At 35.1% G+C, this 16,683-nt stretch overlaps 1 protein-coding gene across 1 annotated transcript in view; it reads left to right on the top strand.

Annotated features, from left to right (window-relative positions):
* The window catches only part of LOC115215508 (signal transducing adapter molecule 1), a 95,474-nt gene extending 82,009 nt beyond the window's left edge, over positions 1-13,465 (top strand). Inside the window, exons 12-16 of the mRNA XM_029784671.2 lie at positions 797-887; positions 4,049-4,103; positions 6,062-6,215; positions 9,530-9,753; positions 12,300-13,465. Coding sequence (XP_029640531.1) covers positions 797-887; positions 4,049-4,103; positions 6,062-6,215; positions 9,530-9,753; positions 12,300-12,480 — 705 coding nt within the window. The 3' untranslated portion in view covers positions 12,481-13,465. The remainder of the gene's footprint in view (positions 1-796; positions 888-4,048; positions 4,104-6,061; positions 6,216-9,529; positions 9,754-12,299) is intronic.
* The last annotated feature ends 3,218 nt before the right edge of the window (positions 13,466-16,683 follow it).

Genomic DNA, 16,683 nt, shown 5'->3' with positions numbered 1-16,683 from the left:
GAGCTTGGTCATTGCCAGAACCGCTGGTGGCATGTAAAAAGTACCCATTACACTCTCGGAGTGGTTGGCCTTAGGAAGGGCATCCAGCTGTAGAAACTTTGCTATATCAGATTGAGCCTGGTGCAGCCTCTGGCTCACCAGTCCTCAGTCAAACCATCAAACCCATGCCAGCATGGAAAGCGGACGTTAAATGATGATGATATATATATATATATTGCTATAACCATCATCATCATCATTTAACATCCATTGTCCATGCTGGCATGCTGGAAGGCTGCGCCAGACTCCAGTCTGATTTGTCATAGTTTTTTACAGCTGGATGCCCTTCCTAACGCCAACCAATCCAAGATGGGTGTTTTTACGTGCCACTGGCACGGGTGTCATTTGCATGGCACTGGCACGGGTGTCATTTGCATGGCACTGGCACGGGTGCCAATTTGCATGACACCAGTATCTGCCACAACTGCGATTTTGTTCAGCTTGATGGGTTTTCTTAGGAATATAAGAGTAGTTTATAATTGGAGCCAGAAATTTTGTTATATGTAGAATCAGTTATTGTACTTGTGCAGTAGATGCAACACAAACCTTATGAAACATTTTGTCTGTTTGAATGTTATTGTCTAACTTTAAAATTTCTCTTTCATTTATTTGTCCTTGAACAGTGTTGTGAAGTAGACACAGCACAAACCTTACAAAGCTTTTTATATTGTACTTCATGTAAATGTCTGTTTAAATGTTATAATTAACTTTAAAAATCTCTGTTTCCTTTATTTTTCCTTAAACAATGTTACTACAGGCAAAGATTGACCAAGTATTGGCACTGATACAGAATGCTGATCCAACAGGAGAAACACAACCAGATTCTTCAGAGTTATTATCTCTTGAAGGTAAAAATAAAGGCTTTTTATGTAAACTTCAGAATAACAGAAAATAGTGACCGAGATGTTATGGAATTTATGCTTTCCTTCAAAAGCTTTAACTACCTGAAGAGAATGACTCCAACGTAGTTTATCACTAGTATCTGATCTTGTATATAATACTCATTTACACACATGGACATGCACACACACCGTACATGAATGCACTATATACATGCACATTCAGTTACTTTAATTTCTCTGCCTCCTCCACTCATCTCATCTCTTTTATTTGCCTGTGGGGAATGTAGATGTGGCTTCCCACAATCCATTTTTCATCTCTGCTTCTGCATCTCAGAAACACTCTCGATTGTGCCAATGTTTATGATGACAGCCCTAAAGTTTTTAGCCTAACAGGAAGTGTTGAGTTGTTAGTGGTGGGTTGTAGATTGGTACTTGTTTCCTGTGCTTGAAAGGCAGAAAGTTTGTATGATTGCTTGGTGTGATTAGGTTTTTCCACAAAAGAGATTTGCTGTTTATTCCATCAATCAACAAATTACTACAAATAATTAGTAACATGATAGGTGTTAGTCTGTGTTGCTTGATAATGTTAAGTTGCAGGGACGTTTGGATTTGTTAGCTGTAGATAGATGTTAACAGTAAATAATGTATTATGTACATATCTACCTAACCACACATTATATAAAGCACACACACACACACACATATACACACTGTGCATAAGATATTTGAGGGCAGATTTATGTTTATAAAATAACAGATATATAGTAACTTTATTTAATAAAAAGGATAAAAATATGAGGATAAAAATAAACCTTCTTTTCTATAATGTTATTCAATAAAGCTACCTTCCCTTCTATATGAGATCTAAATCATCTACATGCTCAAATCAAGTGGTTCTGGTTCATCTTGGACATTACTCTGAAATGGCGGCTTTCATAGAATCTTTGGTGTTATGGGCATGTTCATTGAATTAGGAGGTCAAATGTTTGGGGTTATATGATCATGAAAATTTTCAGCCATCTATTCCTGTGTTACTAGAGCTATATGTGATAGTGCAGAGTCTTACTGAAACACATATGGCCTTCCATTGCATACACTGTTTATCCAGGGCTTAACAATTATTTCCAGGACCTCAATGTAGGTGATAGTTAACTCTAGGGCCTTGTGGAAAGAAGTAAGGAGGCATCACATGTCCTTTATTGCTGACGACCCTTAAAACCATGACTTGCAGGAAATTTTGTCTGGATAACACTTGGAAGGGTCTGCATATAACCATCTGTCATTTCTTCTGTTAACTTTTTGATCTTGGTCGAAGTTTTTCTTGTTTGAGAAAAACCAAATCAAATCTGCTGCTTGATTTTTTTTTAGTTTGTTTAAGAGCCTTTTAGGTCAGATGTAGTGATTTTCTTTTGCTTTTTCTGACAAATTGACCTTTCCTCATCGTATAAGGCTTATATCTGATGTCTTCATGGACATGTCTGACTGTTCCTTCTGACACATGGAGATCTTTTGCAATTAATCTCATGGACTTTCTGAGATTGTAATCAATGGTCTGTTGAACTTGCTGGATAAATTCAAATGTTCTGATAATTTCAGAGTGTTTAGAATGCTTTTTATGCTTTGATACTAGTGATATGTTGCCATCTTCAGTCACTAGCTCCTTACAAACTTTGTAGAACAAAAGATCTGGCAACTTTTAAAACTCAAGAGCATGTTCTGAAGTGGGTGATTGCGTTTGAGGTAAATGGAACACGAAAGTGAGGCAGACTGAGGGAAAGGTGGAGGAAGAGATTAGGAGGGTTGATTTGAAAAAGGAGGGTACCCAAAACATGGCGAGATGATGTGAGGGCAGTTGCTATAGCATTGAGGTAGATCTAGCCACCCCTGTTAACGGGGACGAAACCCAGATTTAAAACACTGGATGATGATGGTATATATAAAAACATGAAGCTAAGCTTTGATAAAGTTAGAGAGATGTTAGTAGTATAATGTAAATATGGAAATAAGGATCTCAAGATAAACTAATGCCATGGTACATGATACCAAGAAAGTGCATCATAGTAAATTTTAGAGAAATTGATTGTGGAGCAGGAGGGGCAGGTGACCCAGTAAGGAATACATACACATGGTTTGGCCACAACCTAGAGGAAAAGTTTGCTAAAACAAAGAGCAACTTTTAAAGTAATTAAAAGATATTAATTACCAATATTTACACTGAAGCATTCTTAGATTCTTTATCTCTGTAGGATGGTGTGAGATTACTGTAACTCTACTAAAGAGTAGATTAAGTAGTATTATGGCTGGTACAGTTTTGCATTCTGAGAGAAATAAGGGTCACTTTTTGTAAATTTGACGGGTGCTAGAGCTCTTGTTTTAACAATGTGAACACTTTTCCTGCTTGTAATCACTCAACTGGAAATGAAAAAGGCATTTACCAGCCAAGTAGACTGAGATAGAGTCTATAGACTTACTCAGACAATGATTAAAGCAATGATTAAATTCTTGACTTTGAGGGCAGAAATGTATCATTATCAGTATTATGATTTTTGCATAAATGATGAGGGAAATTAATACGTTGACTGTTATACCTGTCATTGAAACCCTTTTGCTACCAACCTACTTGAGAATATCACTAGTTCTATGATACAGACTTCTTGGTTTTAAGTGATATAAATTTTTCATTATCTTCAAAATTAATGGAAACAAAGGCAGTGTGTTTCAATAGAGAAATATGGTAAAAATAAAAGTTTAGAAAGCTCCAAATTAGATTTTCTTTCATATAAAATGATTTCCATTACTCTTTTTAATGTTCTGTCAATAGTACCTGCAAGACCCTGATGTGATTCTTTGATTCTCTGAAGGAAAAAGATAGCATGGTCAAAATTGAAATCCTTTCAATAATGAATCAGCTAGAATTTGGCTTACCTGGGACAAGACAACAACTCTAGCTATCACAACTGATTAAATATAACAACCGCAAAGACTTCTATTTAGTCAAACTGAACATTCTGCAAGTCATTCTCTTCATTTGGTTATTTTTGTATCATTACACCAACTCATCAACATGTAGAACAATAATTGAATGGAGGAGGTTGAAAGATATTATTGTAATAAAACAATATCAGCTGTGACATAAGACATAATTTGTGTTGATGTATTTTTTGCAGAACAATGTAAGATAATGGGTCCACTGATTGATGCTGAATTGGAAAGGATTGACAAGTAAGCAAGATTATTTTTTTTCAGCTTCAATTAATATATATTTATACATATATATATATATCATCATCATCATCATCATCATCATTTAGCGTCCGTTTTCCATGCTAGCATGGGTTGGACGGTTCTACTGGGGTCTGTGAAGCCAGAAGGCTTCATCAGGCCCAGTCAAATCTGGCAGTGTTTCTACGGCTGGATGCCCTTCCTAACGCCAACCACTCCGTGAGTGTAGTGGGTGCTTTTTACGTGCCACCCGCACTGGTGCCAGACAGAGCTGGCAAACGGCCACGAACGGATGGTGCTTTTTATGTGCCACCGGCACGAGGGCCAGGCGAGGCTGGCAACGGACACGAAACAGGGCGGTGCTGGCAACGGTCGCGAAACGGAAAGTTCTCTTACATGCCACCGGCACTGGTAACACATCTGCAATTTCCATTGATCGATTTCCATTCTGATCCTCACTTGCCTCAATGGGTCTTCACAAGCAGAGTTTCGACATGCCACCGGCACTGGTAGCACATCCGCAATTTCCATTGATCGATTTCGATTCTGATCCTCACTTGCCTCAACACGTCTTCACAAGTAGAGTTTTGTGTCCCAAGAAGGGAAGGTATGCATACGTAGGCTGGCTCCATCCCATGTAGAAGGCCACGGGTTGTGGACTCACTTGTCCTGCCGGGTCTTCTATATATATATAAAGCAGTTTGACTCAGCTGCACACAATTTAAATTTCATGGAGTTGTCAAACAGTTAAATACATGTTTGGCGTTAGGAAGGGCATCCAGCTGTAGAAACATTGCCAGATCAAACTGGGCCTGGTGCAGCCTTCTGGCTTCCCAGACCCCAGTTGAACCGTCCAACCCATGCTAGCATGGAAAGCGGATGCTAAACGATGATGATGAACTCCAACCAAATGTCTTGAGTGCTACTTTCTCTTTCCTGTGCGTGTGTGTGTGTGTGTGTGTGTATGTACATGTGTACACACATACATGCACACACAGAGGCATGTTTCTGTGGCAAAGTAAAGGTGTTTGCTTTGCAACCACGTGGCTTCAAGTTCAGTCTTACTGTGCAGCACCTTAGGCAAATGTCTTCTATTATTGTTCCAGACTGACTAATATCTTGTGAGAGAATTTGATTGATAGAAACTATACTAAGCTGTGTGTGGGTGAATGTCAACAGGTAACTTATCATGGTTTGAATGAAACTGTGTTGATGCTCGTATTTCCTTGTTAACATTACAACCAGTCACTCTTCACTTTCGAAGATCAGTGGAATAAAAAAGATCTTGCTTGAAAAGATGAAGTTTGGCAACAGGAAGAGCATCCAACCATAAAATCCTGCTTTAAAATCAGTTCTTGGTCAAGCCATGCTAGCATGGTAAAACAGATGTTCATATATATATATGGAAGTAAAAATCCTGTAGAGACTACCTCAGAATGAGGTGATGCCATGGTACATACTACATGGATGAAAAGCAGACATAAAAACACTTCTGCTTTGGATGACTGAATAATTTCTGCTACATGCATTTAATATTTTTTTGTTTCTTTTAAATGCATGCAACTACACTTACATATCTGTACTAAGTTGCAATATATTTCTACACACTAAATTCTATTTGATATATATATATATATATATATATATATGCATAAATGAAGTATAAGGAAAGGAAAAAAATTGTAGTTGTTGATAATCTTTAATTCATAATTCAGGTCTAATTAATTCCAGAAACAAAAGCAAAAAGCTCTTCTTGACATAAAAATTAGATTCTTCTTCAGGAATTACATATTAGTATGAATAATTATGACAAAATAAAATATGACATGGCCTTTCAGAGCCCAGACGGTATGAGTGGTGAATGTATATTTGTTTAACCATGTGGCTTCCATACGATTACAGCCATTTTGTAACCTTACAATGAAAACATTTCAACTCTTTTGTTTTTCTGTTGACAGGAAACACGCTAATTTGGTAGAATTAAATATGAAAGTGATGGATGCTTTACAAATGTACCACAACTTAATGAAAGAAAATCCTGTGTTCTATATGTCCCATCAACCTGCACCACAACAAGCCCCTAGCACTTATATTCCATCAGGTATCCCACAGGTAGGCATTCATCTTGTATTCTTCTTCATATTAATTATCTTCGCCTGGATTGTTTTTCAGAGGATTCCCATTGAATTCTATTCATTCTAGCTTTTAAAAAAGTGATATTTACACCATAATCCCTGACTGTTCTCCACCTGTTTTTTTTTCCTTTCTTAAACATTTTTTCCAGTTTTACCTGAATGTATTGATTTTTCTCTTAAAGCAACTCTTGTTACACAAGACGATAGAGGTCTCTTCCTACCACCAACTGCTCAACTCTGATGTAGGTGCTACAACCACAAGCTAACAGATACAGTTTCCTGTATCTGCTACTTTTACTGTTAATACAACAGCCTCTGCTCTTTTAAACTAGTTTGCTGACTATTCTTTGCATCCATTTTATCCAAACACCTGTCACTCCTCTACATAATCCTTTTCTCTCAAAACTGCAAATTTCTGCAAATTTCTACTTTGCCATTTTCTTATTACAGTGTAGCATGTAGCCATTTTAAAATCAGAGCGCCAATTTGTGGTAGCTGGCAATATGACGTAATGTCGTATTGCTGAAGAAATAGGATTGTCATTTTTCCATTGGTTAATATAACTGCTCATATAAGGATTCTAAGAGCTAGTTAAAGAATATTTGTATGTGATTTCGATTCTTTAAAGTCAAGTTGAGCACTTATAAAAATCCTGGATTTTGAGAAAAACTTCAATGTTTGTTGGATGTAACTAAACTGCACGACACTCACTCCTTTGAGACATTGGTGATTTTTCATGCCATGTCCAAGGAAAATCCAACAAGTCTTGTTTGAATTGTTGAGATTTAATATTAGCTAGAATGAGAAATTAGATAGTTAAAATATATAATCATAATTCTATATGACAAAATTTACTTTTCTTCAAAATATATATAATATAAAAATGCTATATGTATATAATAAAAATTAATGTAGAAAATGTTTTCTCTTTCTTCACGTTCTTCAATTATGTATAAAATGTGTTTCTGTAATTATTAAATTGTATTTTCTTATAGCGGTTAAATGAACACGAAAATCATATTTAACATACATTCTCACTAATGTTCATTAGCGTTCCAGAAAGTATATTTCTCTATGGCATTTATATACTGTAGTTCGGATTTGCGTATAATGATAACACTTACGTTATAAGTGACGGTCCTATCATTATACATCCTTACTTTAAAAGCCAAATAATTTTATCTATTTCCAAATAGGAAACATAAGTAGCATTGCATTAACTGTAAACAAAGCTAACTAGAAAATATACGCTATAATAATAACATAAGAGAAGCATAGGTAGCTATACTGCTATTTTCCTATAAAGTGGCTACTCGCTACATTCAGCCTCTCGCCTGAGAGAGCTGAACTTAAGCTGAACATTCAGCCTCTCGCCTGAACTATGTTTATATAACTGTAGTTTGGACTGCGTATAATGATAACACTTAAGTTATAAGTGACAGTTCTATCATTAACTAACTAGAAAATATACGCTATAATATGACATAAGAGAAACTTGGTAGCTATACCGCTTTAAAAGCTAAATAATTTTATCTATTTCCAAATAGGAAACATAATAAGTAGCATTGCATTAACTGTAAACAAACTTACTAGAAAATATACGCTATAATATATGACATAAAAGAAACTTGGTTGCTATACCGCTATAACAGACACAACTGACCTAATTTTTAGCTTAATCAAGAAAACTGAAGCTAGTAGGATTACATGCTGTCCTCATAGACACAACACAACTTGTAGTATTAAACTTTAAACTTATGACCATCTAGCCACAGTATAACATTTGACCTCACAATTTGTATGTTATTTTGATTTTGTTTATACACTTTAGTATTTCTGCTATGTTGGCCCAAATATGCCTACTCAATCATTTACATTTTCATTATTTTGTAACACTGAGTAACTGAACTCTTAAGTGAGAGAAGAGGATAGAATACCTAGTGTTTAATTAGCTTTATTTAAGCTGGACATTAACAGAAAAAATGACAGAATACCTAAAATTGGTCAGCTCTAATTGAGCTTGACTCTGACAGAGAGAAAGATGATAGAATACTTAGAGCTGATTAGCTATACTTGAGCTGAACTCTAACACAGAGAAAGATAATACCTATGTTATCTACAATTTTCATATACATATGTCACTTTTGGATTAAACTTTGTTGGTTCATTTGAATTTAACTGAATCATCAGCTTTCTAGATGACCATCCATCATGACATCTTTATATTGTGAAGACATGATGTCTCATCCATGATTTTACTTACAACATTTGGTCTCTGATTTAACTCCTTGAATACTAAACCACCTAAAAACCTATGTTGAAGTCATCATCATCATTATCGTTTTTACATCCCATTTTTCCATGCCTGCATTAGATTGGAAGGAATTCAGATTCTTTAACAACTGGATGTTCTTCCCATTGCTAACCATCGTCTGTTTCTAAGTAAGGTAATATTTCTCTATAGTCAGACATATTTTCACAGAAGATTGGGAACAAAGGATATCATTTGTATGATGATGGTGCTCTTGTACAACTTTTATGCAATGGCAAGACAAGGAGACACACAGACATATGTATATATATATGTGTGTGTGTGTATGATTGGCTTCTTTTCTGTTTCTGTCTACCATATCCACTCACAAGACTTTGGTTGGCCTGGGGCTATAGTAGAAGACACTTGCCCAAGGTTCCATGCTCTGGGACTGAACTCAAAACCATGTAGCTGTGAAGGAAATTTCTTAAACATACAGCCATACCTGTGCCTTCAGTGATATTTAAATTGAAATCTCAACCAAAATTTTGTTAATATACTGGAATCATAACAGATTTTTAACAAGTCAACATTCTATAATAGTTTATGCAAAACCTTGCGGTGGGTTGTTGTATTCTGATCAATCACTTAATACAGTGATAAATAGAGGGGACTATAAAATGAGATTCTTTTCATTCATTCATTTTGCTAGAAATAGTAGCCAAATCTCATCACATTTTGTTATGACATAAAGAGATAATGTGGTCTTTGTATATCATGTATGAAAAATTACATGATGACCATGGTTGGAATGCTTTTGATCATAGGGTTCCTTAATGAGACTTATCTAAACATCAACCAACAAATAAAAAAATAAACATATTCTAAGAATTGACAGAAACACAAAGAGGTGAGAGAGAGAGAGAGAGAGATGCTGTCTAAGATAATATATTCGGCATTCACAGATTCCTTAACTATTATATTATTTTACTTATTTGTAATCTTATTAATGACATTATTGTTTGGATTAATTTCCACAGCCACCACCTCAGCAGCAACAACAACAACAGCAACAACAACAATATGCAAACCAACCTCAATACATAAGCCCTGGGCAGGCCCCACCTTCAATCATCCATGCAAACAATGGACCTGTACCCCAGGGACCAATACCAACTAACATGATGTCACAACAGCCAGCTCCAGCTCAGAGCTTAAATGGAAATTCCATTGTTGTATCAGCAGCTCAGCAACCCTATAATGGGTAAGTATTCACTGACAGGATTAAATGTATTGACTGCCCAGAATTACAACAGGTCTGACTAGAACTACAGCATCTCCTTCCCTGTAGTGATGTGCTGCTTTTTAATGACTGGTATTTGGTTTTCAATAAATGATATCAGATGGTTAAGATGCAAATTTGTTTGCACATTCTCAGATGATCTAGTTGTTATTCTTGACAGCTGGATGAACTACGGCAGAGCAGAATAAAATGCAATACTCAATGCACAATGAAATGCGTGCAGTAATTTGAACTCAAGTGCTATGAATTGCTGATAGTTCAGTATATGATACCTACTTGGCCATTTTGATTTTTACTCCGTAATGACCAAGTATTGACTGACAGTCTTTCCTATAGGACAACAGTTACATTGAAACCAAAGCTAAAATTCTTTGAAGCATTTCCCATGGTTGTTGAAATGTATCACACATGTACATCTGATTACAGCAATGACAAATTAGTGAGGAAGCCACCACATGGTCATTTTCTCTGCTGGAAATAGCAGCCAAATATCCTTCAATTTACACTCTAGCATCTTAAAAAGAACAGGTTGGTTAATATGGGTTCCCTGCATTTAGTAAAACTTAAGGATGGTCATAGCTGGAATCCCTTTAATCATAGTTCTGCATGAATGGCAGTGAATAAACATCAGCAATATAGATGTTTCGGTGAAATCATTCTCAGCTGAACTAACACAAGAAAATTCTGTAAAGATGGAAAAACTAGAGAGTACAATGAGAAATTAGATGCCTATAAATCTGGTCATTTGTATATTGTTGGCACAGGCACAACTGATTTTGATGTTGTTACATCATTTCTGCTGATTACCATTCTACTATAAACCAAAAGTGGAATTTGTCAATCAATAAACTAGACTAAGGTCAGTAAGGTTATGTTATGCTCTGGGGTGCAACACACTTGCTGAAATAATAAGGTTGTTGTAATTATGAATCCATCACCTTAATCTTAGACATTGTGCTATATATATATATAACTGATTATATTTAGGCTTGGTAAAACAAACAGGAAATTAGAACTCATAACACGAGTGTATATATTTTCATATTTAACTGGCAAAAGTTACAAAGTGATTTGAGGGCTAATAGCTTCATGTATTAACACTTAGTCTCATAAGAGCTAATGCATGAAACTCTCAGCCCTTGAGTCACTTCGTAATTTCTGCTCACTAAATAAAAAAAACAATGATCTATGTATGATGATGGTAACTGTATAACTAAATCCATACCAAGCAGGCATCCTTGCTGCAAAATCTCTAAAACTTAGCTTCTGTTTACTCATAAATACTGTAAATATACACTGCAAATTGTGGTTAATGGTTAAGTAAATTAAAATCTTAATAGCTACACTATTAACCACGACTTCACAGTATATATTTTTAATATTTATATCTACTGTAAGGCAGTGAGCTAGCAAAATGGTTAGCATGCCAGGCAAAATGCTTAGCATTTCATGTCTTTACATTCTGAGTTCAAATTTCACAAAGGTTTACTTTGCCTTTCATCCTTTCGTGGTCAACAAAATAAGTTCCAGTCGAGCACTGGGGGCAATATAATTGACTCCCCCCCCCCCAATATTGTTGGTCTTACATTTTATGATCAACATTATTGTTTTGATGTCCTTTCTTCCGTGCTTGCATAAGTCATTTGGAATTCATTGAAGCAGATTTTACCCTTCAGGGCATAGTTTGTTTACAAAGATCTTGCAACATGTCAAGAAATCTAGATTTGATTTTGCAGTTGATGCCAAGCATACAATACCATCTGTTTTAGTGGTGAAGCTTTTGTTTTGTTTACAAGTCAGCAAAGTTGTCTATGACAAAGAGAAAGTATGAAATCAACCACACACATACACACACACACTCATAACAGGCTTCTTTTAGTTCCAGTCTACCAATTTCACTCATGGGGTATTATTAGTTGACCCATCATTATATTGTAGAATGTTAATTTGACAACATTCATGTGGTTCCAAAGTGAACATCTTAGCCACACAACCATGTCTGTGCTGTTAACCATATTTTTACTATGTTTATTTCCAATATTTACATCCATTGTTAACCACTACCTTACAGTGTATATTTTTAATATATATATTTATACTTAACTCAATCAGTTCAGTTTTCGATTGATCACCGGGCACATTATTCCTGGATATGTAACTAGTCCTGCACTGCATTTGAACTAAGAACCTTCTATTTCTAAAGTAAGAGGAGCAGTATCTTTATCTATTGAACCACATTGCCTGAGACTATATCAAAGTGTAAAATACTTGATAACCAATCTGAGATGAAAACATTATCATTATCATTCATTAACATCCGTTTTCCATACTGGCATAGGTTGGGACAGAAACAATTCATTTAAACTAGACATTTTGATAATTGCATGAAACCATACTTTGAACTGAATTTCATACACACACACACACACACACTTGTTATTTATTTGTGAAGCAACAAGATGTTTGTATGAATTCTACTAATTGTCAATTCTTACATTTGTTCTCAGAGTAACAGCTCCTGCTCAGAGCAGTATGGCAACCTATGGACCAACTTCAGCACAGTTTAATCCCCAGTCAATGAACAGTATGTCCTTACCCCCAATGGATGCCAATTATGGACCACCACCATCGACTGGAGGTGGAGGAATGTCTTATCAACAAGTACCTCCTCCACAACCTTTGTTGTGATCTGCTATTGCCTTGGAGACAGATGGGGGAGCAGCTGTTGGCTTAGGTCAGTGTTGACAGAAAAGTCATGATTACATTACTTTCAACAAAAACAAACAAACAAACAGGTCTTAAGAATGGCTAAAGTAAAGAAAAGAAATTTGTTATGATTCTGATATTGTATCTTTTTTATTTTTTTTTTCTGAAGACTGTTGTTGTTGGAAACAACTAAATTATGGAATCGTTAGTACTGTGATATGCCTCTCTATGGTTAATAAAATAACTGTAGTGTTTAAGGCTGGACTTGTGGTTTTGTAGACATCAGGTGATAACTGACCAAGCAAACACTCTGCAGAACTAGCAGGTTATTACTTACTGTAGTAACACTGCATGTTTGTTCTACTCCTGCTTCTTAGCTTGACCACTTAACTGTTTCTTTTTTTTTGTTTTTGTTTTACATTGTTGTTTTTTTTAAAAAAGACTGTGGTCACGGGGACTCCCTTTCTCTCTCTCTCTCTCTTCTCTATCTCTCTCCCATATCTTATGTCATGTGAAGTAAGGCATGGATTAAACCTAATTTGTGATGTCTGTCTGCATATGGATACGAATAGTTTGTTTATTTTTACCTTCTTCCTATGTGTGTGCATGCTTGTGTGCGTGTGTATATGCATGGATGTGTGAATGTGCATGTGTGGTTTGTGAACTGCATGAATGTTCGCCATGAAGTGTAAGAAAGTCTTATATTCTAAAGACAGCTGACACAATGTTTTTCTCCTCTACATTCAAGTATCACACAAAATATTTAGTTGTTGTAAAGAAAGAAAGCCTAACTCATTGAAACTAATTGAGACATTTTCTGCATAGTAATGGCAGCTTTGAGGGTGTTAGTTGATTGCATGCTATTTTATTTTGCTGTGATACTTACATTTGTACCCACAGAAACAGATTTCGAAATAAAAAGGGAAAACCGAAGTCTGAAGCTGATATTAAAAACTGAACGTCTGTAGTATTGAGTTTGTTTTTATCTGGCAATATTGATACTGGTAACCAGAAAAAAATGAGAATAACTTCCATTCATTATCTTACATTAGCTTTGTATCTCTCTATCTCTCTCATATGTATCTTATATATATATATATGTGTGTATGTATATATATGTATACACACACACAAATAATCTATCATATATATATGTATATGTGTGTGTATATATATATATACACATACATGTAATCTATCATATATGTATATCTATCTATATATATATATGTCCTTGTCATCTCTCCCTTTGTTACTCTTTACAATTTCATTGACATTTCATTGACATCGACTTTACAATATTTTATATCAGCATATAAAACTGCCTGCCCTCTAATGCCTGCTTCTTGGCTTTCATTACCTGGCTCATCAGTAGAACAAGTTAGTTGAAATACTGTAATGTTCTAGAAAGGTTATTTTTCATACTCGTATTGTCTAGTTCTCAACTACCATTTATCAAGTCAAAAATTACATCAGAACAACAGTCAACTTTTTTATTGTCATTTAGTCTATTTTCTGTAACCATTTTCCATGTCTGCCTTAAAATAACTAGAAGTAAAGATAGACAATATATTTAGAAGCAGTGTATATTTTTTGATAGATGACAAAGTAAGATATTTATGTAGGTCTTGTAAATAACTGGCATGTTTTGTATTGATTAAAATCACAGATGAATTTACTGTTATTCTAAAGCTGGCTGGTAGACAGACAAGTCTATCATATATATATATATACATTAGTATATATTAATTCATATATATATATGTGAAAACTATATAGACAATATTCTTATAATAAATCAACAAATAAGCTTCATTCAATCCTTTAATATTCATGGCATTAATGATGATTTTAGATATGTGGATATATCTATGATGGGAAAGTGATGGAATGCTGCAACTAAGGAAAAACGTGACCTTCTGTGTGATTTGATGAAGGTTTTCCTGCTATTAAGTGTATGTCAACAAGGCCTGGTTGGCCAGTTTAAACAAATAGCACTGTCTTTATGATCATTGGATTTGGATGGTTTCAATATTAATGGGTCAAATTGTCTAGTCTATTACAATTCTAATTAGGTTTATAATTAATTTTCCTAGACAGTTTCAACCTGAATATATTATAAAAATACAAACTATTAATTAGTACCTGTATTACTTTACCAGCTGTTAATATTTTTATATAGAGTGAGTTATTTATTTCAGTGGTTTCCCTCTATAGTAAATGTGTGTATGTGAGATTTGATTTTTGAAATCTGTTAGCTGAAATGTTGACTCTAGATTTTGAGACAATTGCTCAAACATGTTCCAACATATTCTTTGCAAGCACACATGTACACACCATACTCATAAACAAACACTGTATTTGTATGCCAACAAATACATGCACACTTACGCACACGTGTGCACGCGCACACACACACCAACACACACATACTATATTTGTATGAGAACATAACAAAGATGTCAAATACTTGTTGAGAGCTATCTTTTTTTTCTAATGTTCTTTCTGTTATCGGAGTAAAACAAACCTGGTTTATCACATTCTTTCTTGGTAAACCTTGAATTTGAAAAGAGAAAAATATTACTTGTATTTTTATTTTGTTTTATTTATATATTTATTACCAATAGATATTTGCCTCTCTCTTCTTGGTAAAATTCTCTTGAAACTTTGCTTATATTCCTCAATTTTTATGTTTCTTAAGTCATTAAAGATTCCATTTTATTTGATGGTTATATATCTTTTTTTTTTTTTGCTTTGTTTTCATGTCTACTACCAGATTGTCTTAATGAAGAAATTTCAACCAGATTTGTGGACAATGTTTACTGTTATTACATTTGAGTGGCAGAAAAAGCTTGCAATATTTGTTTCGTCTCTTTCTGTTCTAAGTTTTAATCTCAGTCATTGATTTTGCCTTTCATTCTTCCCATGTCAATAAAATAAGTACCAGTAATATACTGATAGTTGATTCAGTCATCTACATCCCTTCTTCAAATGTGTGGTCTTGATCCAATTTTAACAGTTATTCTCATTTGGCAGAATTTGGTTGAGCAACTGTCATTTAGTGTTCAATCACAGCGCTCTACATTATCACTTCATATTTCAGTTAGACCAACTCATTATTTCTCAATGTAGTGTCAACAAAATAGACATGGCATAAATTAGAGGCAGCTACAGCTTGGCCTAGTGTCTAAGTTCTAAATTGAGATCCCACCTAGGTCAATTTTGCCTTTCATCTCTCTGGGGTGGGTGAAATAAAGTACCAGTCAAGTACTGGGAGCAGTTTGATTAACCCCACCTTCCAGTAGTAGAAACAAATCATCGCTATTGCCGTTATTGTTTACTATACAATCAGTGGAGATTTGGTTCCTCTCTGAAGGTAATATGAGGAGTCAGTCTACTGCCATGGTGAAGATTGAAGGGTTCTTCCTCATTTGTCATTTATGGACTTGTGAGAAGTAAAGATGTAGGATGTGCCACCAAAAATAAACTTAAGGTGGTTGGCAGTAGTTATTATGACCGATGAGAAAGAAAAGATGACTATCCTGGAGGTAAATTGGTTGTGCCATGAAAACTGGTCTGGTACAGGAATGGAGCTCCTAATCCAAATCATTCTGAAAAAACTCATAACCTGCTTCCATAAACAAAGAGAAAAGCAGTCTCTTAGCTATGGCCTTCCACTCTCACTATTAACATACAAACATGCACACACAAATACTTACCTTTAACCATACACACCCCATCGTAAAACTTCTTTGTCATGTGACTATTACAGAATTAATGTGAAGAGGAAAAGAATAGAAGCAAAAAAATGGTTGTTCCTAGTCAAAAACTGGAAGATTTGATAAGGCAGAAGAGCTCATTGACCGTGCGCGCGCACACACACACACACACATTCAGAGCAATCAAATTAATAACAGGAAGCACAAAACTAATAATCTCCATAACAGCGACAGCAGTATCACAGCCAAGCATCATAATCATTATTATTCTACATATGCTTTCCATACTGGCATGGGTTGGATAGGATAGCCCTGACTGAGTTAGTTTTATTGGGTTACTATCCTCCTAGATTAGTTGGAGGACCACATCTGATATGTTTTAGTTTCCCCTCTATAATACCAATCACTTTACACAGTGCACTTAATGCATTTTATTCTGGCATTAGCACTAAAGTAGTTGTACACT

The sequence above is a fragment of the Octopus sinensis genome, linkage group LG9 (genome assembly GCF_006345805.1).
Source record: "Octopus sinensis linkage group LG9, ASM634580v1, whole genome shotgun sequence".
Classification (NCBI taxonomy): domain Eukaryota; kingdom Metazoa; phylum Mollusca; class Cephalopoda; order Octopoda; family Octopodidae; genus Octopus; species Octopus sinensis.
This window is presented reverse-complemented; position numbering and strand designations above follow the sequence as displayed.